Here is a 24,557-nt window from a genome sequence, read left to right on the forward strand (position 1 = left end):
AGCTCTTCCCGAGGAGTTGGATCACCGCTGCTTGTAGAGAGATTTTTGGTTAATAGAGGTTTAGTCTAGAATTTCCCATGCGTCCGTTTGCTAATGTGTGAGCTAAGGGATCTCCAAGCATCGTCCATCATCTTTCATTTTATCTTTTCTGTTAGAGGCTCGGTACTGGCTGTAGGAGCAGGCGTTCTCTATGGATCCAGCTTTGTTCCAGTTCTTTATATTAAAGACCACAGTACGAACAATGAGAGCATATATGCGGGATCCAGTCAGTTTGGTAAGAGGAAAGAAATGTTCTCTGGACTCTTGTTTGTATTTTTGGGGTTTGTGTATATAAATAACACCAGAGATTGCAGAGTACAGTGCTCGGAGAATGAATGGAGCAGCAGTGTACATGCACAACCTGCCGCTCCATCAGTAAGGGGGAACGGGACCCCCATTCTTGGGATCGGTAAGAGTGCCAGTGGTCAGACCATAATTTATAAACTTGACTCAACTCCTTTAATTCTAGCTGGGTGACTAATCTGCTATCCAATGGCAGATTAGAAAGCTGGCTATACACATGAGATTAAAGTCCAAATTGGCTGATTTCTGCCTTTTCTTCTGACCATCGTTTGAAAAACTAGCACAAATGATTGTTTGCCTGACAGCAAACTTTTGGTTGCTGAAAAAGTGGTTGGCCAGGTTGCAGATTTTGGGCATTATCGACTGAAACGAGTATATGGCATGATCGGCTGAATTCTTCTACCATTGGGCTTTCTTGAAACTGACTCTTCAGTTTACCAGTTTAGTCTGACTCCCTAGTTTGGCAGTGTAGACGACTGATCAGCTGCAATGTGGTCTATCGTTGTCCTATGTATGGCCAGCTTTAGGCTACTTTCACATCTGCGCTTTCCCTTTCCGCTATTGAGATCCGTCATAGGATCTTAATAGCGGGGGATCTTAATAGCGGGGAAAATGCTTCCATTTTGTCCCCATTCATTGTCAATGGGGAGAAAACTGAACTGAACCAAACGGAATTCACCAGATTACATTCAGTTCCGTTTGGTTGCGTACCCATCGCGGACAGAATAACGCTGCAATTATTGGGTTAAAGCTTAAAGGCTTGTGCCATAAACTACATTTCAATCTACAGTTTATTTCATCAAGTACTCTAGTTCCCATTCCTCCAATTATTTTTCCACTCCACCTAATTTGCAACTTTTTTTTATCCCCCATGCTTAAATCCTACTTCCTGGTTTGTCATGTGTCTGCTGTCTCACCATGCCTTAGGACAGTGCCCTGACATTAAGAGGACATTTGACACTAACCTCGCCCCTAGTTCTTTTATTTTTTTATCAGATCTGTCTATTAAATGTTTTTTTAGCATACAAAGATATACAAAAAGTACAAAAGGGTGGAGAAACCACCTCCCCAACATAAACTCCATATCTCCCCCCCCCCCCAATCTCCGAGCAGTCCCCGACATCTCACCCATTCCCAGGCAGATTAGAAACCTCTGTGTGGCCAACAGAGCCACAGTTACCCGCCCTGGATGCGCAATCCAAGCATTCCATTGTTTCTCAAATTTCCTAATATTGCCTCTTTTCACATATACTTTCCATTCCATATAAATCATATTATTTGCCACGTTTATTAATTCTGTTATCCCTGGAGCAGATGATTGTAGCCAATACTTAGCTATGAGTTTCCTAGTTAAATATAAGATCTTGGCAAATGCCAACTGTATTATATCTGTGGTAGGAATATCCATTCCACAACCACGGAGCCCAACCCTGGAGACTTTTTTTAGTGTAACATCATAGACGTCTTCCAAAAGGGTGTAAACTGCAGACCACAGACCTGTGAGAGCCGGACATGACCGCAACATGTGAGCCGTATCCGCCTCAAGATGGGTACATCTAGGAAAACTAGCATCCGTCCGAACGCCCATTTTATATAGCAATAGAGGTGTCCTATACACCCTGTAGTAAAAATAATTGTGACCTACGCTGTGCCACCGATAAAGAGAGTGACAGAGTGTAGGCCAGAACATTTTCCCACTGGGTGTCGGATAGGGGACCAACATCTACTTCCCACTTATCCTTCAGCCCCTGCAAAGGGTCTCCAACACACTTTGGCAAGAGATCCCCATGAGTAATGGAGATTAGTGTTTTAGATGTAAGGGCCTGAACTATCCTATCAAAGACCCCAGTACCAGACATAGGTAAGTGTGTCGTGCGCCCCTGAGATTGAATAGCATGCCGCAGTTAAAGATACAGAGTGTTCTAGTCCAAATTCAGTCTGTAAAGTCTGAAAGGTTTTAAGCGTGCCATTCTCATATAATTGGCGAATATATTTAAAACCTTTCCTTTCCCAGGCCTCAAAACCTTCCAGCATGAACAATTCACCTAAATAAGGATTAAGCCAAATTGGCATGCACTTGGTACAGCCATGAACACCCAATAAATCCTTACATTTCCACCAGACTGTATGTAGGAGCAAGAAAGTAGGCAAGGAGGGTGTAATTAGTTTGAATCTATGAGCTTCCAGAGACCCCACCAAATCAGTCGTACCTAAATGGTTCTGTAGGATCCTCTGCCTAGAGTCCAGGTTTGTTGGCAGGCCCCATCCCTGTAAATGTTGTAATTATGAAGCTAAATAATATGCCCAGGGATGGGGCAGTGCCATCCCTCCTTTCTCTTTATTCAGATGCAATTTACCAAGTTTAATTGTAGGGGTTCCCCAATGTGCCCCAAAAGATATAAAGGAGCATTATGTAGAATATAGAGTATTTGCGGCATCCAAATCATTTTAATCAGGTTGGCACGACCCATTACCGATATTGGTAGCTTCATCTACGCTTCCATTTTAGCTTTCAATCTATCGAACATAGATTCACAGGAACACCACTTTTTCTAAAACATAACCTTTAATGGTAATTTATTAAAAGCCAATATACCCTTGTAACAATCAAAAGAAAAATAATCAAAAAGAAAATCAAAACCTAATGCAGGATTACTATTCCAATGTCTAGTGGTTGCAGGGAGATCAGCAGACGTATCATAGGCCTAGGGTGGGGGCGATATCCCTAATGCTGGCCCTATTGCTGCCACCCTGCCTGCAAACGGAATAGCCGCCCAATAGGGGCGATCCCGTGTCTTGTGCCTCTTGATAGCACTAGGATGACCCTGACACGGGGAAGATTCCAACAATGTGGAATTTGGGCCTTAGGTTCGGACTTGGACTAATATAAGTACCGAAAATAACAAACACTTACAATGTCCCAGGTGGGGTGACAAGAACCACCCTATAGAATTAGTGAAGATAACAATATAAAGAAATATAGAGAAAAGTGTCCATAGAAGTGTCCTATATCGTCCCAAATCTATCGAACATAGGCAAGAGATTCAAAGAGATATAGTCTGAGCACCCCTAGTTCTTACCAATGACGCTTGTCCCACATTACAAGGCTCCAATTCAGGACATAATCTACAGCAACTGAATATGAAAACAGATTTGCCACAGGGTGCAATGATAGACTAATAACTTTAGAATAAGGCACTTTTGGGTATTTGGGGAAAGTGATATAACAGCGATATCTGTTGGGCAAGAAACATTGATATTAGAGGCACAACCCCTTTAAGCATTTCTGTCTTTCAGATCTTGATTATGTGTTTGCACACTTCAGTGGAATATTCCTCACAAGTACTGTCTACTTCCTTATTTACTGTGCTGTAATGAAGAACCAGCCTAAAGTCTATCCAAAAGTAATACTGCCTGGTAAGTTTTCTCAAGAATACAAGTACTGTACAAATGAATAAAATGCGGTAGTACACTAGTAATTCTTGTCAGTGTGTACATACTTGATATGTTGGATTTTTGCTCTAATTAACAAATTCAATTCTTGCAGTTAATCAGTATCTTTAAACACTGGGATGTTCTGCGCATGACCCACAGAAAATGTGCAGTTGCTTAAAGAGGACCTTTCACCACTCCTGACATGCCTGTTTTAATAGCTTCATGCATTCCCCATGTAATAACAATTCTGGAGCATCTATTCTTATGGCCCTATGTTGTGCCATTTCTTTATTATTTTTACTAGAAGTTATTAATGAATTGCTAGCAGTCTGCAGTAAGGGTACAGAGGGGTGGTGACCAGTTGGAGGTGTGTCCTGCACAGTCTCACTCTATCCAATCAGTGCTGCCATTTTCAGTCTGTGCAGGTACACAACCCCAACTGGTTACCACCCCTCAGTCTTACTGCAGACTGCTAGCAATTCATTCATAACTTCTAGTGGAAATAATAAAGGAATGGCACAACATACAGACATAGGAATAGATGTTCCAGAATTGTTATTATATGGGGAATGCATAAAGCTATTAAAACAGGCCTGTCAGGAGTGGTGAGGGGTCCTCTTTAAGGGAATGCTGACTGCAAGAGAGACAACTGGATTCCCCAAAGAGAAGTCAGAGAAGGTTAATTACCATCTCTGCCTTCCTGCTTGTTTAATACAGACAGTTCAGGGGCAAACCATATGATTGCTGTGTGCCAAAGAGGGTGTACAGGTTCCTGGGTCCCCTTTAACATGGGCGATCTTCGGGAATGCTCGTTCTTACAAATGCTCATTCCTAATTAGCCTATGTAATGGTGCCACCGATTATCCCATGTAAGCGTTGATGCAGAACCCCAAAATGATTATTTCTGGACAGGAGTTCACCCCGTCTAAACAAGGATCTGCTGCTAAGTAACAATAAATCTGTATGGGGACAAGTGGTCACAACAATCACTCATCCTCATACAGTGAAGGTGATTGCTGCATGTTGCTTGTGATCAGGCAATTATTGGGAACAAATGGTTCTTTCCCGATTACCTGAATGTAAAGGGGCCTTGAGGTATTACGTTTCCTAGATAATAGATTTGTTACAGTGCAGTAAAGGGGTTTTCCTAGGAGCAAAATGTATCACCTATCCACAGGATGATCACCAATCATAAGAACAAGGGTCCTGGCGTCCCCCGTGATAAGGGAGTGGTAGCACGCATGCATGACCATTGTTCCATTCACTGACTATGAGACTGCTGAATGCAGCGCTCATCTATTGCTGGCAGTCCTATAGATATGAATGGAGCGACGGTCACCCATGCACACCACCGCTCCATTAACACAGGGGCCTCGTAATTCTCATGATTAGTCAGTGGGGGTTGCAGTGGTCGGACTTCCAGCAATCATACATTTATCACCTATAGGCTCCTTTCACACGAGCAAGTTTTCCGCGCGGGTGCAATGCGTGACGTGAACGCATAGCACCCACACTGAATCCTGACCCATTCATTTCAATGGGTCTGTGTACATGAGCGTTGTTTTTGACGTATCAGTTCTGCGTTGCATGAAAATCGCAGCATGTTCTATATTCTGCGTTTTTCAAGCAGCCCTGGCCCCATAGAAGTGAATGGGGCTGCGTGAAAAACGCATTGCATTTGCAAGCAAGTGGGGGTGTGATCCGTTTTTCACTGATGGTTGCTAAGAGATGTTGTGTCTAAACCTTAAGTTTTTTTATCACGCGCGTGAAAAACGCATCAAAACGCATTGCACCCGCGTGTAAAAAAACTGAATGCAATCGCAGATTAAACTGAGTCAACTTTCTTGCAAAATAGTGCGAGTTTCACTGAACACACCCTGGACGTATCTGGACCAAATCCGTCCGTGTGAAAGGGGCCATACTGTGGATTGGTCATAAATGTTGCTTGTGGGCCGAACCCTTTAGGCCCCTTTCACACGAGCGAGTTTTCCGCGCGGGTGCAATGCGTGACGTGAACGCATAGCACCCGCACTGAATCCTGACCCATTCATTTCAATAGGTATGTGTACATGAGCGTTGCTTTTCACGCATCAGTTCTGCGTTGCGTGAAAATCGCAGCATGCTCTATATTCTACGTTTTTCACGCAGCCCTGGCCCCATAGAAGTGAATGGGGCTGCGTGAAAATCACATCGCATCCACAAGCAAGTGCGGGTGCGATGCGTTTTTCACTGATGGTTGCTAAGAGATGTTTTTTGTAAACCTTCAGTTTTTTATCACGCGTGTGAAAAACGCATCAAAACGCATTGCACCCGCGCGGAAAAAACTGAACAACTGAACGCAACCGCAGACAAAACTGACTGAACTTGCTTGCAAAATGGTGCGAGTTTCACTGAACGCACCCTGAGCGCATCCGGACCTAATCCGTCACGCTCGTGTGAAAGAGGCCTTAAGCTATTAAATAAAAGTAGAAAATGTGCAGACTCTTTTACTTGCAATAAAAAAATAAAAATAAACCATTAAACAAAAAAACATGAAAATAAGACGTAAAATTTGTTTCTTTTTATTATATACACAATGTATGATGTTATACTTAGCCAAATATATAATCAAGCTATTAATATGCCTATTTCACCTGAATAGTGTTGTTTTTTTATGAAGCAGACCAATACATACCTGGTTGTAAACCAGTCAGTAGCTGAATCAAGCGGTGGTCCCTAACCTGTGGCTTTCCATCCTGGTGCAATACTATATTGTAGTGTTATACTGTAAATTCTAACAATCCAGCTTTCCTCCATAGAAGTCAGAACCAGAAGTACTGCACGTATATAAATCAGGTGTATATTTTATATTTTTAAGGATTTATCTCTGGCATCCTTTGGGCAATCGCGACTTGCTGCTGGTTCCTGGCTAATAACTATCTAAGCGCCGTGGTCAGCTTCCCCATAATAACCGCGGTCAGTAGTTTTTAGATGATAAATCTAAAGATATTGGGTAAATCATTCTGTACAATTGCATGTCTGCTGAATGTCAAACAGCCAATTACACAGCCAGATCTGACCTTTACTGCATGTCTCATTGACAGGGTTTCTGAGTTGTCATTTAGTTGCCTTGATAACATAGTAGCAGTTTTTTTTTAATTAAAGGGAAATATTATAATTGTGAGTGTTTTTAATTAATTCATTTTAATGGAAATTTGGATGAAAAGTTACATCTTTACCAAATTCTCAGATAGTTCTCAGAGATACGGATCGCGTATCCATATGTTAGACGTTGATCTAATGCTGAAAATCTGATTGTATGTGCATGAACACGAGGTTAGCCTAGCGCTTGTACTCGGCCATCTCTGGTAGCCCCATAGAGTTGAATAGAGCAGCGGACACGCGTGCATGTCTGCCGCTCCATTCAAACAGAGAGCTGAGATTTTCTAATGATTGGTGGGGGGCCTCAGCACTCGGAACCTTACAGCTAAAATTTACAGACAGCGGATAAGAGATAAGTTGTCTTAATGAGACATCCCCTTTGAAATGACATCAGAACAATGCAGAGATTAAATGAAATGAGTATTTTGCACGTTTTGCCTTTGTGTGTGCTGCTACATCCTAGTATTTGTGTAGCTATATGATTTCTTCCATCATCTTACCACAGGGCCCTGGATTGATTGCTGCACTTTGGGGAGTTTTAGTCTTTAAAGAAATAAGGGTAAGGAATTTATTTCCAATACTTTTACACTTTTACATACAGCAGGCTGTGCACTCTATAATGTGTCACTGGTATTGCCAAAGTTTTATATTTCTGTTGCTTTGCAAGTCCCTCCTCCTGTGTAAACCCCACTCCTTTGGCTACTCACGATCTAGACCAGTGAAATGCAGACTGGCGCCAGGGGGGCTCAGACAAGGGCCGAGAACCTAATTAGCATAAACATAAAATACAGATCCTAGTACTCAGCATGATCAACCCTACCAGGCAATATGGTTTACTAGGGTTGATCATGCTGACACATGCTCTTTAATATAGAAAATTCTAAGACTTACTACTCCGCCTGTTCTTCATCATGACTATGGTGTTGAGGAACATCAAGATCTCCACTTCCCTGTCACTACTAGAGCTGGGAGGAGTTCTCACTACTCTGTTTACTTTTGGTTTCTTTCACCACAGCTGTCCTTCATGTGTTTGATTTTCCTCTCTTTATATCACCCCTCCTCCTATGATAGGATGTGGATTATAGTTCTCACTTCAGTTGTAGCTCTGGCTTTAGTTTCTTCACTTGTAGCTATCAGTTCACTGGACCTGTGTTCTGCTGCAGCTAGCACTCCGGATATTGCCAGCCTGTCCTTGGATCCGTCTTCTCTGCGGCTGCAACACCGTCAGCTAAGTGTGCAGACATTGTTGTGTTCCTGTTTATTTTCTGACTGGATCTGAGGTGGCCACGGTTCCCTCCATATACTGAGTAGGGCACTGGTGGCCGTGCCCCTTCCACTATTGTAGGGGTTACAGTGGTCATTAGTCTTAGGCACGTGGGCATGCCTCTTTCCGCCATTTGGATCCGGGCATGTGCTTTAGCAGAATAGGGAGAGCGTTGAGGGTCGGACAGGGGTCACCCGTTATCCTCCCTAGTTCTGGGTCCAGTCAGTAGCTCTGTACTGTGTATTACTATTGTTGCCCACATACAGCCGTGACATTATAATCCACCAAAACCGTCCTTTTTTGACATGGATCCGCTTTCTGGCCTGGTTGACCGCATGCAGGGTCTTTCTTTGGAAGTAGCGGATCTCCGTCAATCTATGACTCAGCTTCAAGCATTGGGCCCTGCTCCGGCTCATGGAGTCTGTTGCGAGCCAAAGGTCTCACTTCCGGAGTCGTTCTCCGGGGGCAGTGAGAATTTTGTTCGTTTCAGAGAGGCATGCAAACTCCATTTTTGCTTGTGTCCTCACTCTTCTGGTAATCAAGAGCAGAGGGTGAGGATTGTCATCTCCCTGCTCAGGGGTAATGCTCAGACTTGGGCTTTTTCGCTGCCATCAGGGGATCCCTCCCTTCGATCCGTGGAGGGATTTTTTGTGGCCCTGGGGCAGATTTATGATGACCCGGATCGTGTTGCTCTGGCCGAATCTAACCTACGTGTTTTATGCCAGAACAAACGGTCTGCGGAGCTTTATTGTTCTGAATTTCGGAGATGGGCAGCTGATTCGGGTTGGAATGATGCTGCACTCCGGAGTCAGTTCTGTCATGGTCTCTCGGAGAGATTAAAAGATGCGTTTGCTTTCCATGAGAGACCAACGTCCTTAGAGTCTGCCATGTCATTGGCGGTACGCCTTGACAGGCGTCTAAGAGAAAGAAACGAGACCTCTCTGTCCAGCCATTGTCAGTCTAGGGGAAGTGGTGCGGACTCATTCAGTGTGCAGGGGCCTCATCCTGTCTCGCTCCCCTCTGAGGAGGAGCCCATGCAGCTAGCTCGACTTGCCCCTGATAAAAGAGGATTTAGTCCTCAGAGTATGGTCTGTTTTTGTTGTGGGGGCATAGGTCATTTGGCAAATGTTTGTCCATCTAGGAGATTCTTGAACCGTACTAAGAGCGATAATAAGAGAAAAATCTCAAAAGGTAAATCATCAAGTTCTGCTTCATCTGCTACTTTGGGCAAAGTTGATGTAGGATTTGATGCTTTTCCTCTGACCTGCAGTTCCCGTTTTCTCCTGTCTGCCAGGGTGGCGCTAGAGAGCAAAGTCATTTCTTGTGAGATTTTTGTCGATAGTGGAGCGGCCGTCAATCTTATTGACACTCAATTTGTAGCCATGCATGGTTTTCAGGTTTGCACATTAGATAAAGATATACCTGTTTTTGCTATTGACTCTGCTCCACTCTCACAGAGATCTCTGAAAGGCATTGTTCACAATATCCGGCTAGCTGTAGGTGACACTCATGTGGAGGATATATCTTGTTTTGTCCTTAACGGATTGCCGTCTCCTCTAGTTTTGGGGTTACCCTGGCTCACTAGACATAACCCCACTATTGATTGGCAAGGAAGGCAAATAAATGAGTGGAGTGACTTTTGTAGAGAGAATTGTCTCACAGCGACTTTTGCAGAGGTGTCTACTAAAACGGTGCCATCATTTCTCTCTGATTTCTCGGACGTGTTTTCCGAGAGCGGTGTTCAGGAGCTACCTCCTCACCGGGAGTTTGACTGTCCCATTAACCTCATTCCCGGCGCCAAGCTGCCAAAAGCACGCCTCTACAATCTCTCACAACCGGAAAGAATCGCTATGCGAACTTACATCTCCGAGAGTCTCGAAAAGGGGCATATTCGTCCCTCAAAGTCACCTGTGGCCGCGGGTTTTTTTTTTGTTAAAAAGAAAGATGGCTCTCTGAGACCTTGCCTAGATTTTAGGGAGCTGAACCGTATCACGATTCGCGATCCCTATCCCCTTCCTCTGATCCCGGACCTCTTCAATCAAATTGTTGGGGCCAAGGTGTTTTCCAAATTGGATTTGAGAGGCGCGTACAACCTGGTCAGGGTCAGAGAGGGGGATGAATGGAAAACGGCCTTTAATACCCCTGACGGGCATTTCGAGAATCTCGTTATGCCTTTCGGCCTGATGAATGCTCCGGCCGTCTTTCAGCATTTTGTTAATAGTATTTTCTATCATTTAATGGGGAAATTTGTATTGGTGTATCTTGATGATATTTTGATTTTTTCCCCTGATGTTCAGACCCATCAGGATCATCTTTTTCAGGTTCTGCAGATTCTGCGGGAAAATAAATTGTACGCCAAGCTGGAGAAATGTCTTTTTATGGTATCGGAGATTCAATTTCTGGGTTTTCTCCTCTCTGCTTCTGGTTTTCGCATGGATCCCGAGAAGGTCCGTGCTGTACTTGAGTGGGAGCTTCCTGAGAATCAGAAGGCATTGATGCGCTTTCTGGGTTTTGCGAACTATTACAGAAAGTTCATTTTGAATTATTCCTCTGTTGTCAAACCCCTCACTGACATGACAAAAAAGGGGGCGGATTTTTCCTCTTGGTCGGAGGAGGCGCTTGCAGCCTTTTCTAAGATTAAAGAGAATTTTGCGTCTGCTCCCGTCTTGGTGCATCCCGATGTTTCCTTACCTTTTATTGTTGAGGTGGATGCTTCCGAGGTGGGTGTGGGTGCGGTTTTGTCCCAGGGCCCTTCCCCTGCCAAGTGGCGACCCTGTGCCTTTTTCTCTAAAAAACTCTCCCCGGCAGAGAGAAACTATGATGTGGGCGATAGGGAGTTGTTGGCCATCAAGTTGGCTTTCGAGGAATGGCGCCATTGGTTGGAGGGGGCCAGGCACCCTATCACCGTTTTTACCGACCATAAGAATCTGGCATACTTGGAGTCGGCCAGGCGTATGAATCCGAGACAGGCCAGATGGTCTCTGTTCTTCTCCAGATTCAATTTTGTTGTTACATTCCGACCTGGGATAAAAAATGTGAAGGCTGATGCTCTCTCTCGCTGTTTTCCGGGAGGAGGAAACTCCGAGGACCCGGGTCCCATTTTGGCGGAGGGGGTAGTTGTTTCTGCTCTATATTCCGATTTGGAGGCCGAGGTCCAGGCTGCCCAGACTGAGACACCTGCCCGTTGTCCTTCTGGGAAGTTGTTCGTGCCTCCTGAGCTACGTCACAAACTCTTTAAGGAGCATCATGATACGGTTCTTGCTGGTCACCCCGGGAGTAGAGCCACGGTGGATCTCATTGCTCGGAGATTTTGGTGGCCGGCTCTTCGTAAGTCGGTGGAGGGTTTTGTGGCTGCTTGTGAGACGTGCGCTCGCGCTAAGGTCCCTCGTTCACGGCCTTCAGGTTCCCTTCTCCCGTTACCCATTCCTTCCCGTCCTTGGACACACCTGTCCATGGACTTTATCACGGATCTTCCTCGTTCCTCGGGGAAGTCGGTGATCCTGGTGGTGGTGGACCGTTTTAGCAAGATGGCTCATTTCGTACCTTTCCCTGGTTTACCTAATGCTAAAACGTTGGCGCAAGCTTTTGTCGACCATATTGTTAAATTGCACGGCATTCCCTCTGATATTGTTTCCGATAGAGGCACGCAGTTTGTGTCCAGGTTCTGGAAGGCTTTCTGTTCTCGCCTGGGGGTTCGGCTGTCCTTCTCTTCTGCTTTTCATCCGCAGTCGAATGGTCAGACTGAGCGCCTCAATCAGAATCTGGAGACATATTTGCGCTGTTTTGTTTCAGAGAACCAGGAGGATTGGTGTTCATTTCTCCCTCTTGCTGAGTTTGCTCTGAACAACCGTCGTCAGGAATCTTCTGATAAGTCACCATTCTTTGGTGCATATGGGTTCCATCCACAGTTTGGGACATTCTCGGGAGGGGCTCTTTCTGGTTTACCTGAGGAGGAGAGATTTTCCTCGTCTTTGTCTACCATTTGGCAAAAGATTCAGGGTAATCTTAAAAAGATGAGTGAGAGGTATAAGCGTGTGGCTGATAAGAGACGTGTGCCTGGTCCGGACCTGAATGTGGGTGATCTGGTGTGGTTGTCTACTAGAAACATTAAGTTGAAGGTTCCCTCCTGGAAATTGGGTCCCAAGTTTATTGGGCCTTATAAAATCTTGTCAGTCATCAATCCTGTTGCCTTCCGTCTTGATCTTCCACGGGTTTGGAAGATACATAATGTATTTCACAGATCTCTCTTAAAACCATATGTCCAGCCCACGGTACCCTCCTCTTTGCCTCCTCCTCCGATTTTGGTTGATGGCAATCTGGAGTTTGAGGTTTCCAGAATTGTGGACTCTCGCATGGTCCGCGGTTCTCTTCAGTACCTCGTTCATTGGAAGGGTTATGGTCCTGAGGAGAGGATGTGGGTTCCGGTGTCGGACATTAAAGCCACTCGCCTCATCAGGGCATTTCATAGGGCTCATCCTGAGAAGGTGGGTCCTGGGTGTCCGGAGTCCACCCGTAGAGGGGGGGGTACTGTCACTACCAGAGCTTTGGGACGTTCTCACAGCTCTGTTTCTCCACCCCTGTGATGATGTCACTACTAGAGCTGGGAGGAGTTCTCACTACTCTGTTTACTTTTGGTTTCTTTCACCACAGCTGTCCTTCATGTGTTTGATTTTCCTCTCTTTATATCACCCCTCCTCCTATGATAGGATGTGGATTATAGTTCTCACTTCAGTTGTAGCTCTGGCTTTAGTTTCTTCACTTGTAGCTATCAGTTCACTGGACCTGTGTTCTGCTGCAGCTAGCACTCCGGATATTGCCAGCCTGTCCTTGGATCCGTCTTCTCTGCGGCTGCAACACCGTCAGCTAAGTGTGCAGACATTGTTGTGTTCCTGTTTATTTTCTGACTGGATCTGAGGTGGCCACGGTTCCCTCCATATACTGAGTAGGGCACTGGTGGCCGTGCCCCTTCCACTATTGTAGGGGTTACAGTGGTCATTAGTCTTAGGCACGTGGGCATGCCTCTTTCCGCCATTTGGATCCGGGCATGTGCTTTAGCAGAATAGGGAGAGCGTTGAGGGTCGGACAGGGGTCACCCGTTATCCTCCCTAGTTCTGGGTCCAGTCAGTAGCTCTGTACTGTGTATTACTATTGTTGCCCACATACAGCCGTGACATTCCCTCTGGAAGAAAACAAAAAATGATTTATACCCCTGAATAATAATAAATGTAATGACTATATATTACCAACATACAGAGACTAAATACCGCCATATTGGATAATAGCTCATACCATGACTGGATAACAAACACTGCAACGTTATAGCACCATATCATGACTGGATAACAGCACCATACAGTGGTTGGTTAACACTGCCATACAGTGACTGGATAACACTGCCATACAGTGACTGGATAACACTGCCATACAGTGACTGGATAACACTGCCATACAGTGACTGGATAACACTGCCATACAGTGACTGGATAACACTGCCATACAGTGACGGGATAACACTGCCATACAGTGACGGGATAACACTGCCATACAGTGACAGGTTAACACTGCCATACAGTGGCAGGTTAACACTGCCATACAGTGGCTGGATAACACTTCCATACAGTGGCTGGATAACACTGCCATACAGTGGCTGGATAACACTGCCATACAGTGGCTGGATAACACTGCCATATAGTGGCTGGATAACACTGCCATATAGTGACTGGATAACACTGCCATATAGTGACTGGATAACACTGCCATATAGTGACTGGATAACACTGCCATATAGTGACTGGATAACACTGCCATATAGTGACTGGATAACACTGCCATATAGTGACTGGATAACACTGCCATATAGTGACTGGATAACACTGCCATATAGTGACTGGATAACACTGCCATATAGTGACTGGATAACACTGCCATATAGTGACTGGATAACACTGCCATATAGTGACTGGATAACACTGCCATATAGTGACTGGATAACACTGCCATACAGTGACTGGATAACACTGCCATACAGTGACTGGATAACACTGCCATACAGTGACTGGATAACACTGCCATACAGTGACTGGATAACACTGCCATACAGTGACTGGATAACACTGCCATACAGTGACTGGATAACACTGCCATACAGTGACTGGATAACACTGCCATACAGTGACTGGATAACACTGCCATACAGTGACTGGATAACACTGCCATACAGTGACTGGATAACACCGCCATACAGTGACTGGATAACACTGCCATACAGTGACTGGATAACACCGCCATACAGTGACTGGATAACAGAGTATAAGGGGGCACAGTACAATATTTGACCAGGGGCACAGTGTAGAGTATAAGAGGGCAAAGTACAGGGGTATCTCCTTATACTCCTGTAATATGCCTCCTACACAGTATTAAAATGGGACATAGTGCAGGGAATAGGACACAAGGCAGGGGGCACAGTACAGGGTGGTGGACAAATACACGGTAGTGGGCCCAGTATAGGGCAGGGGGCACAATACCGCATAGGGTGCACAGTACAGGGCAGGGGGCGCAGTACGGGGTGGTGGACAAATACATGGTAGTGGGCCCAGTACAGGGCAGGTGGCACAGTACAGCATAGGGTGCACAGTACAGGGCAGGGGGCGCAGTATAGAGAAGGGGGCACAGTACAGGGCTGGGGGCACAGGGCTTGTGGCACAGAGCAGGGAGCACAGTACAGGGCCAGGGGCACAGGGCTTGCGGCATAGAGCAGGGGGCACAGTACAGGGCAGGGGGCACAGACTCACCATTTTTGGTCAGGCTGGCAGAGAGTCCTAAGCAGGAGGTCAGCAGGAGACAGAAGCTGAGGGAAAAAGGGTGCAGGGATTCTGCAAGTCTGCAAATTCCCCGGCTATCAGCAGGTTAAACACAGACACGATCTTCTTTGACTGCAGACAGATCACACAGGAAGCTGTGCACTGGCCGAGCTGCAGATAGTGCTCAGCTCAGCAACCAAGGGCACACGCTGCCTGGGTGTTAGCCCCAAGGCACAACACTACGTGGGGACATACCTGAAAAGTTTTCAGGTATCTCCCCCAAAAGCCCAGTGACTGATGTGTACATGTGCACTGTGCTGCTGCCGTGGAGCTCCTCTTGCCTGTTTCTCCCGCCTGCCGCTCCCTCCTCCTCCTCAGGGCAGGTCAGTAGGCGGGCCTAATTAGACCAGTGATATGCGCCGCACTGTATCTGAATTGTGAAGGGGCCTCTGATGTATGTGAAGGGGCCGCCGCTGTATTAAACAATCATCTGAGACAGTCACATGCTGCTAGGCGCCGGGCCCCTTGTCAGCCCGGGCCCCGAAGCAGCTGCTTCCCCGGTAGTTATGCCACTGTTTCTGTTACGGATTCTGTTCATTCAATAGGAATATCCACTGCTTACTTCCTTGTGATAGAGACACAGATGCTCGGCAAGATTAAAGGGGTTCTCCGGGAAACTAAACTAAATTAAAAAAATAAATATTATGTCATAGTAAAAACATTCATTAAAGTACCTTTGCTGCATTTATCAAAAGAAGCTCGTTTTCCCTAGCGAGTTATCATTGTGGGACCCTAAAATGGCTGCCATCAAGTCATTGCGTCAGAAACACGTCCTAGAATGCCCAGTACATTCACTAGGATGGGCTGCGTCTACACCAGCAGCTAGAGACACTGTTTTGCCTGAGGTAACAGCTACTTCTTGGTTGAGCTGACTGCTAGTGAGACGTGAAGGCGCATATTAGAGCATGCGCACTGTGCTTAGGCAGTTCCCAGTGAAGAGGAGAAAACAGCGATCCGCCTCCGGCACCTGGCAGGGCTCTGAAGCGGCAATTTTCAAAGGAATCTACTCTTATCACAGTATTTGCTGTGCCCTGTCAGCTTGACAGGAGTGAGGGAGGCCGGCTACATCATCGCAAATCATTTCTCTGCGGCAGAGTTTTCGGCTCTGTGCTGTGAACGGTCAGCCTGGCAGGAGTGAGGGAGGCCGGTTACATCGTCAGCTGCTGGCTATGTAAGCTAGTAATTTCTGTTCCCAGTATAAATAAATATATCAAAAAGGCAAATTTATTAATAAATAAAAAAAATAAAAATAAATATATATATATATATATATATATATATATATATATATATATATATATAAAATCTTTGTTAGTGTATATGCAGCGACCAGGTCGCAGGGGCAACACATGAGGCACGGAGGGCCGATGGGGGTAGTAGTTAATTTACTCACGGTTAGCGGAGCCTCCCTTGGCTGGCGTGCAGTGATAGGAAGGACAGCACCAGTTCCTTCGGGGCACTCTCTGTTTGTCCAGGGATCACCAGCCAAATGGTAGTTGAGGTGCCCTTGGTGGTGTGGGTGCTTAGGGTACCTTGGAGGCCGGGTCCCTGGTGTTCGTGATGCCAGCACTGTAAGGTGCAAATAAGTGATAAGCTCGCACAATAAGGAGACCAGTTCTCTTACCAAATTCCCAGTACTTTACTGAAGCTGATCCAAAGATCATCAATGTGCGCAAAAGTCATTTACATCAAGGCAGCTTCTACAATGGTTCAGGTTAGTTCCCAGAAGTTGCATAAGGGGTAGTTTTACTCTATAACAGTCAATCCCGTGTTTCTCCAGGCTGGAGGGATGTACTATGTCTGCTGTACTGTATAGTCATATACTTCTGTATCCTCTCTAGGAATACTATCTCCTGACAGGTGGCCTTTCTGTCTTTGGTTATGGTGGGCAGCTGGTAGCTTAGAATCTCTCCACCTAATGCAAAGGAGACTAGAGCCTGATAAATGACAATTACCTTCCTTTGACAATATTCTCACTCCCTCTCTGGGTTGCCTGGATCTTCTGTATTCTTTCCCTTCTATGGGCTGGTACATGGAACTAACTCTGGAGTTTTGATAACTCTGCAAAATGGCTGCTGAGATGCAGCTTTTCCCACAGACATCACACTCTCCTCCTTCTTCTTCTCCTCTCCAGAGAGCAGGGCGGAGTCAGCCCTGGGAGGCTTGTTAGAACCTCCCCCTCCCTGTGCAAGTTTATGGAAACTCAGGCACAAGCACATTTTCATGAAACACAATCACAATATTAAGCAGTGTGTTTCAGGACACTGCATTCCCCCCTACTTCAATGTAAGCCGTCCTCGGCGCACTCTTGCCACGATGATGCGTCACCTGAAAAATATAAAAAGAGCATGCATGCATATACACAGTACCATTACCCCCATTCTTGTGTTTTCTCTTCTTTGGCTGCAAGAGAATTGGGTTAGGTATATACATCAGGAACATCACAATATAGGATGGTTGACAAGGGCCGTAGTTTCTCTTGTAACTGGGGATCTTGGGGCGCTGACATGGCACAGCGGACAGTAAAGACCAGGATAGTCCATAATATAAACAAAAAGGAAACTTCTCAGGAGGCTCACAGGGCATGAGTCCGTTCTTTAGAGAGTACTAAGATCAAGGCAAATAATAGGCAATGTGTCTCTTACCCTGGCTCTGTGGCTCCAAATGATGTGGGAATGCAATAACGGTTAATCCTGGTATCGGGCAGGTGGTTTTCCCTGGGTAGTCCGGTCAGATCTCCGAAGTGGCTGTGACTCTACAGACCTTGGCTCTAGGTAACTCGGTACATCTTGAGCTACCAAGAATCCTTCACTAGCTAGCACTTCTGACTGAAGTGGGGCTGTATTAGTCTTTGAGGGAACAAGGAAGTTAAGCCATGGTGTAAGGAACTGGCGTAGAGGATCTGAGTCTAATAATAGTTTTCCAATAGACGGTGTTGGTTGCACTGGATCAAGTGACTTTTCAGACGATTGTTCTGTGGTTGGAGCTTCTTCTTGGACAATCCCTTTCAAAAACAACTTGAGACAGTTGTGGTGCTCTGTTCTCTTTGGTGATTCCGTAGATATCAGTCTCAGGATTAGGAATGGTGTAGGGTTCTCTTTCACATTTGCTATCCAGCTTACTAGTGCGATGATGATTATTTTTCAGCCACACATGGTTACCAATTTTTAAGGGTTCTGCTTTTGCAGACTGATCATAGTCTTCTGGCGTGCATTCGCCATGCGGATCTGGACAATCTCTGGGGCATCAGCTAGGCGTTTTTGATGTTCTCTCATCCAATCTGTTTGTGGTAAAGGATTGATTGAATCTGGAACTTTTACATCCAAGGTGAGATCTGCGGGTAATCTGCCTTGACGGCCAAATATAAGGTAATATGGGGTGTATCCAGTAGAACAATGGATGTTGTTGTTTTAAAGATACATCAGTTGAGGTAGTAGAGTTGGCCAATCACTTCTTTTAGAAGGTGGTACAGCTCTCAACATTTCAATCATGGTTTGGTTCATTTTCTCACAAAGTCCGTTACCTTGAGTATGGTAAGCTGTGGTTCTCATCTTCTGACAATTGTGAAGTGAACATGGTTCATGGAAGAGCTGGGATTCAAAGGCAGATCCTTGATCTGTGAGAATCTTTTCAGGGCATCCAAAGGGCAACAGGAAATTCTTCCAGAAAACACTTGCGGTGGTTTTGGCTGTCAAGTCTTTAACAGGTACAGCTACTATTAATTTGGTGTAGTGATCAATTATTGTCATGGTGTAGGTATATCCTGAATGACTTGGTTCTAGCTTTACGTGATCAATGGCCACTATTTCTAGAGGTGTTCGGCTTACAATGGGATGTAATGGTGCTCTTTGGTCATGTCTCTGACTTCTTCCAGTGGCACAAGTAGAACATTCTCGACACCAGTATTCAGTATCGTCTCTCATTCCAACCCAATAAAATCTTTGGCGGATGGAAGCTTCTGTTTTTTGTACACCAAAGTGTCCTAACCTATCGTGATACATTTCAAGGACAATTCTGGTATCTCGGCGTGGTACTATAATTGATGCAGCCGATCATTGGTGATAGGATCTAGGGTTCTTCTTAACATCAGTCCTTTCTGCATGAACAGTTGCTTTCTGTGTCTCCATAGCTTGAGCAGCTCTGGATCTGCATTCTTTCTGCGGATTCTTTCTGGTGTTCTTCCACTAGTGAAGAAATCTTGTAGCTCACCTAATACTCGACTTTCGGCATGCAATTTGATCTACCTTTCTTTCTCAACTTGGGGTTCTGGATTTCTCTGCTGTTGGAAGTTGAGGACTTCTTTACCTGTTCTGTACTTGACTACGAAGTTGTAGTTGGCAAGACGTGAGGCCCGTCTTTGTTCTAAGGCTCCTAACTTGGCTGTGTTGAGGTGCTCCAGCAGGTTGTTATCAGTATAGGCCACAAATGGTGTTGCTGCGAGGTAGTCTTTAAATTTTTCAGTGACAGCCCACACAAGTGCGAGGAATTCCAGCTTGAAGGAGTGGAAGGGGTGTGGCCTAACCGGATCGGGGCGAGGCTTAGCGGGACCTAGAAGTTGACTTTTAACTTAATTTTTTTCAATCCCTGCCGGCTGAGGAGTGGGGGGCATGCCCTAACAGGATCAGAGGCGTGGCTTAGCGGGACCTGGGGGTGGGGTTTTAAATCTGTCTTTTCAGGGTGGCCTGAATGGCCACCCTACCTGCCCCCTGAACTGTGACCTCCACAGCACTCCGCTCCCTTAACAGTGTCATCCACAGCTATTAAGCTCCACAGCTATGGCTTTACTTCAATAGCGATTATCCTGGTTACAGATTTTCTTTAAAGCTCACCTACAGCAGTCAAGAAAAATGGCTGGGTTGTTATGAAAACCTGGAGTTAAACTGTGTATGTGGAGGCTAACGACCTGCGAGATTCCATTGGCAGATAAGGGTCATGTGACCAAGCTTCTATTTGTTAATGCATTTTTTGGGACTATCTCAGGAACGGTACGTCTTAGAGAGCGGAGACCTGGTCTAAAATCTTCCCGGACACCTCATGTACCTGTGTGCCAAATTTTGTGATTGTAAATGCGACGGTGCAGATTCCTTTAGCGCAGTGTTCCCCAACTCCAGCCCTCAGGGCCCACCTTCCAGTCATGTTTTCAGGATTTCCTTAGTATTGAACAAGTGATACAATTAGTGTTGATGCATCAGGACTTACCTCAGGCATTCATTCTGTGGGATATTCTCAAATCATGACCGGTAGGTGGGCCCTGAGGACTGGAGTTGGGGAACACTGCTTTAGCAGACATACATGTATACATACACTCAGCTTTATATATTAGATATTAAATGCATTATATATAGTAATACACACATATAGATATGAATAAAAAGTATATATCTGTGTAATGTATAAAAAATATAAATGGTTTTGATCTATTTGTTTATAATATTTAAAGAAAATAGACTTTTTACTATAAAAAAGTACTATTTTTTTTCACACAGTGTGTGCAAATATATAGTTATATATTTAAATTTATAAATTAGCCTTTTTTTATATATTTATTTTTACTGGGAACAGAAATTTACAGCCAGCCTCCCTCACTCCTGTCAGGCTGACCGATCACAGCACAGAGCCGAAAACTCTGCCGCAGCTGACATCTATCTCTCCCTATTTCCCCATACAATACTCTCTCATGTCCTGTATGGGGACAGAGGAGAAACCCAACTACAGAAACCTCTGGCAGCAGCCTACCTCCCCAAAACCAAAAGCAAATAAAATCCATCTACCATTGGGGAGAGCCAGGAGGCCCCTATACATAGTCAGTGGGCTTGGCCAATATTTATCTAAGTTGTACATCCGCAAGGGGTTGTCATAGTTAAAAAAATGTATAAAAGGTAGGGAGTTGTTAAAACAAAACTCTGTTGTATCCATGACGTAGTCTTCTTGGCAGCAGCAATGACATGCCGCATACCGCATACCGCATGTGACTCCTGCCGCCAATCACTGGACTCAGCGGTATACAACATGAGACCGAATCAGTCATGTTTGGTATAGGGACATGTCACCACTGCAGTTATGTAAACCAAACCCGACTGTAGGATTATTGCAGTGAACTGAAGGGATTTGAATTGTATAGAATTTGCAAGCATTAAGTCACTTTTAAAATCTTTTTTAAGTGATTTTAAAAAGTAGTAGATATTTTTTCCTCAAATTGATTGTTAAAGGTGCCATCCCATAACAAAAATGAATCATCTATCCACAAGCAGAGCCTTTATTCAGTACTTATTAGAAGCTCCTTTGACAGAAACCTCCGGCCCCAGTCTGAGGTCCAGAGCACTCTGGATCAGGTTTTCATTAAGAATATTTCTGTAAAACAGAAAATAAAACTCCAACACGTGTCCACAATGATTTTACCGCTGCAGGTCCCAAGAGGGAAGTGGGCTCAGTTCACAAAGTCAGTATGCGTTTTTACAGGACTGCGCGACTAACTCCTATAAAGTCTCCTCTGAGTTGAACCATCCACTCATAAAGGTACAAGTAGAGCATCAAATTTTCCAAATATCCTCCTCCCACAAACTACTGGTTTGATGTGCCTGACTCCCACCTGCGCTTGAGCTGTTGTGGGAGGAGGATATTTGGAAAATTTGATGCTCTACTTGTACCTACAGTACAGACCAAAAGTTTGGACACACCTTCTCATTCAAAGAGTTTTCTTTATTTTCATGACTATGAAGGCATCAAAACTATGAATTAACACATGTGGAATTATATACATAACAAACAAGTGTGAAACAACTGAAAATATGTCATATTCTAGGTTCTTCAAAGTAGCCACCTTTTGCTTTGATTACTGCTTTGCACACTCTTGGCATTCTCTTGATGAGCTTCAAGAGGTAGTCCCCTGAAATGGTCTTCCAACAGTCTTGAAGGAGTTCCCAGAGATGCTTAGCACTTGTTGGCCCTTTTGCCTTCACTCTGCGGTCCAGCTCACCCAAAACCATCTCGATTGGGTTCAGGTCCGGTGACTGCGGAGGCCAGGTCATCTGGCGCAGCACCCCATCACTCTCATTCATGGTCAAATAGCCCTTACTTTCAAAGTTTTCCCAATTTTTCGGCGGACTGACTGACCTTCATTTCTTAAAGTAATGATGGCCACTCGTTTTTCTTTACTTAGCTGCTTTTTTCTTGCCATAATACAAATTCTAACAGTCTATTCAGTAGGACTATCAGCTGTGTATCCACCTGACTTCTCCTCAACGCAACTGATGGTCCCAACCCCATTTCTAAGGCAAGAAATCCCACTTATTAAGCCTGACAGGGCACACTTGTGAAGTGAAAAGCATTTCAGGGGACTACCTCTTGAAGCTCATCAAGAGAATGCCAAGAGTGTGCAAAGCAGTAATCAAAGCAAAAGGTGGCTACTTTGAAGAACCTAGAATATGACATATTTTCAGTTGATTCACACTTGTTTGTTATGTATATAATGCCACATGTATTAATTCATAGTTTTGATGCCTTCAGTGTGAATCTACAATTTTCATAGTCATGAAAATAAAGAAAACTCTTTGAATGAGAAGGTGTGTCCAAACTTTTGGTCTGTACTGTATATGAGTGGATGTTTCGACTCAGAGGAACTTTATAGGAGTTAGTCGCGCGGTCCTGTAAGAATATTTCTGTACTTTGCTCCATTCAGCTGTCTCTCCACCTGTCCTGGGCATTGAAAAACAGTCCCACAGCATGATGCTGCCACCACCATGCTTCACTGTAGTTAATGAGCAGTGCCTGGTTTCCTCCATACATGACACTTAGAATTGATTGTTCAATATTGTTTTCATCAGACCACAGAATTATGTTTCTCACAGTCTAGACGTTTCTCCCATCTGCACACAGGATCTTTGGAGCTCAGCCAGAGTGACCATTGGGTTCTTGGTCACCTTACATCCCAAGGCCCTTTTCCCTCCGATTACTTACTTTGGTGGGTCAGCCAGCTCTGGGAAGAGTCCTGGTTGTTCTAAATATTTTCGATTTAAGAATTATAGAGGCCACTGTGCTCTTGGGAACAGCATAAATTGTTTTGTACCCTTCTCCAGATCTGTGCCTCCACAAAGTCTTGTCTCTGAGCTGTACGGGCAGTTTTTTCTTCTGATATTCATTGTGAGACCTTATGTAGGCAGTGGTGTGGCTTTCCAAATCAAGTCCAATCTAATGAATTTACCACAGGTGGACCACAATCAAGGTGTAGAAACATCTCCAAGATGACCGAGAGAAATGGGAGGCCCCCAGAGCTAAATGTCAAGTGTCATAGCAAAGGGTCTAAATACTTATGTCCATGCGAAATGTTTACAAACATTTCTAAAATTCAGTTTTCACTTTCTCATTATGGGGTATTGAGTGAAGATTGATGTGGGTAAACTAGACTGTAAAAAAAAAAAAAAAAAAAAAAAAAAAAAAAAAGTGAAAGGGTCTTTTTTTTAAAACTTTTTATTATAAGCTTTATTTGCTGAAACCTTTGCTATTGGGTGTATAATTATAGAAAAGGTGTATTTTACAATGCCATTTGACACTATTTTCCCTTCTTTTTTAGGGAATGAGGAACTACCTGTTGCTGATACTGGCCTTCTGTATTGTCCTAACAGGTTCTCTTCTAACAGCTTTTTCTAAGACATGATTTGGCCACAAGGTGGTGCTGCACGTGTGTTTTTGATAAACATTCACTCCTTATAAAACTATATGTTTGGGTCTTAATTTTTACTTGGCAGAAAACAAATTATTCTGTTACGTTGCCTGGATGAATAGCCGCAGCAGGTCAAAGGTGATGTGGGTACAATTCACACTCAGTTCAATGCGTTTTGGTAGACCGCGCGTGTTTCAGGTAACCACTCCAGAATCAGAGTATCCACTTCTGCACGTATGGGTAAATCATTAATCTCCACAGGAATCCCTTTTCCTCCACTGGATATAGGCAGTATGGTGGAAACTATGCTCCGCAAAATCACTACATGCAGAACCAATATAGACCTTCGACATATCACCAACATTATCGGAATAATGGGGATAGTAACTACCAAGGGAATTACCGCAGAGATGCGCATAGAGGTGTGAACACTAATCAATGGGGAGAAAATAGAACAGATACACCCAAGACTCTACCCGAAGGAATAGGAGTCCTAGTATACAGAGAGAAACTATCACAAACACAGAAAATTTTCCTCACCAGGCGATAAAGGGAAGCCAAAGGGACAATATGGAAGTAACCAGAATAAAGGAAAAACAGAAAAGTGTGAATCAAACACCACGAAAAAGAAGTCACAGAGGGGAAGAAGAAAGCACAGGTCCAAACCCCAAAAAGAGCAAGAGGGAGTGACTAGTATTTTCAATTTAAGTAAGCACGTTCTCACTGAATCAGAAATTAAGGTTTTGGGAAAGGGACTTAAGTTTGCACCCACTAAGGGGTTAAAGAGGTTTGAGACATTTCTTGACATCCACAAATATGTCCGGAAGCTAAATGTTGCCAAGTACTTTATTAATAA

At 44.6% G+C, this 24,557-nt stretch overlaps 1 protein-coding gene across 1 annotated transcript in view; it reads left to right on the plus strand.

Moving 5' to 3' along the window:
- TMEM144 (transmembrane protein 144) overlaps positions 1 to 24,311 on the plus strand; it is a 37,674-nt gene extending 13,363 nt beyond the window's left edge. The window contains exons 8-12 of the mRNA XM_040418596.1: positions 156 to 274; positions 3,640 to 3,759; positions 6,635 to 6,732; positions 7,424 to 7,477; positions 23,612 to 24,311. Of these exons, the coding sequence (XP_040274530.1) occupies positions 156 to 274; positions 3,640 to 3,759; positions 6,635 to 6,732; positions 7,424 to 7,477; positions 23,612 to 23,695 (475 nt within the window). The 3' untranslated portion in view covers positions 23,696 to 24,311. The remainder of the gene's footprint in view (positions 1 to 155; positions 275 to 3,639; positions 3,760 to 6,634; positions 6,733 to 7,423; positions 7,478 to 23,611) is intronic.
- Positions 24,312 to 24,557: the final 246 nt, after the last annotated feature.

The sequence above is a fragment of the Bufo bufo genome, chromosome 2 (genome assembly GCF_905171765.1).
Source record: "Bufo bufo chromosome 2, aBufBuf1.1, whole genome shotgun sequence".
Lineage (NCBI taxonomy): Eukaryota > Metazoa > Chordata > Amphibia > Anura > Bufonidae > Bufo > Bufo bufo.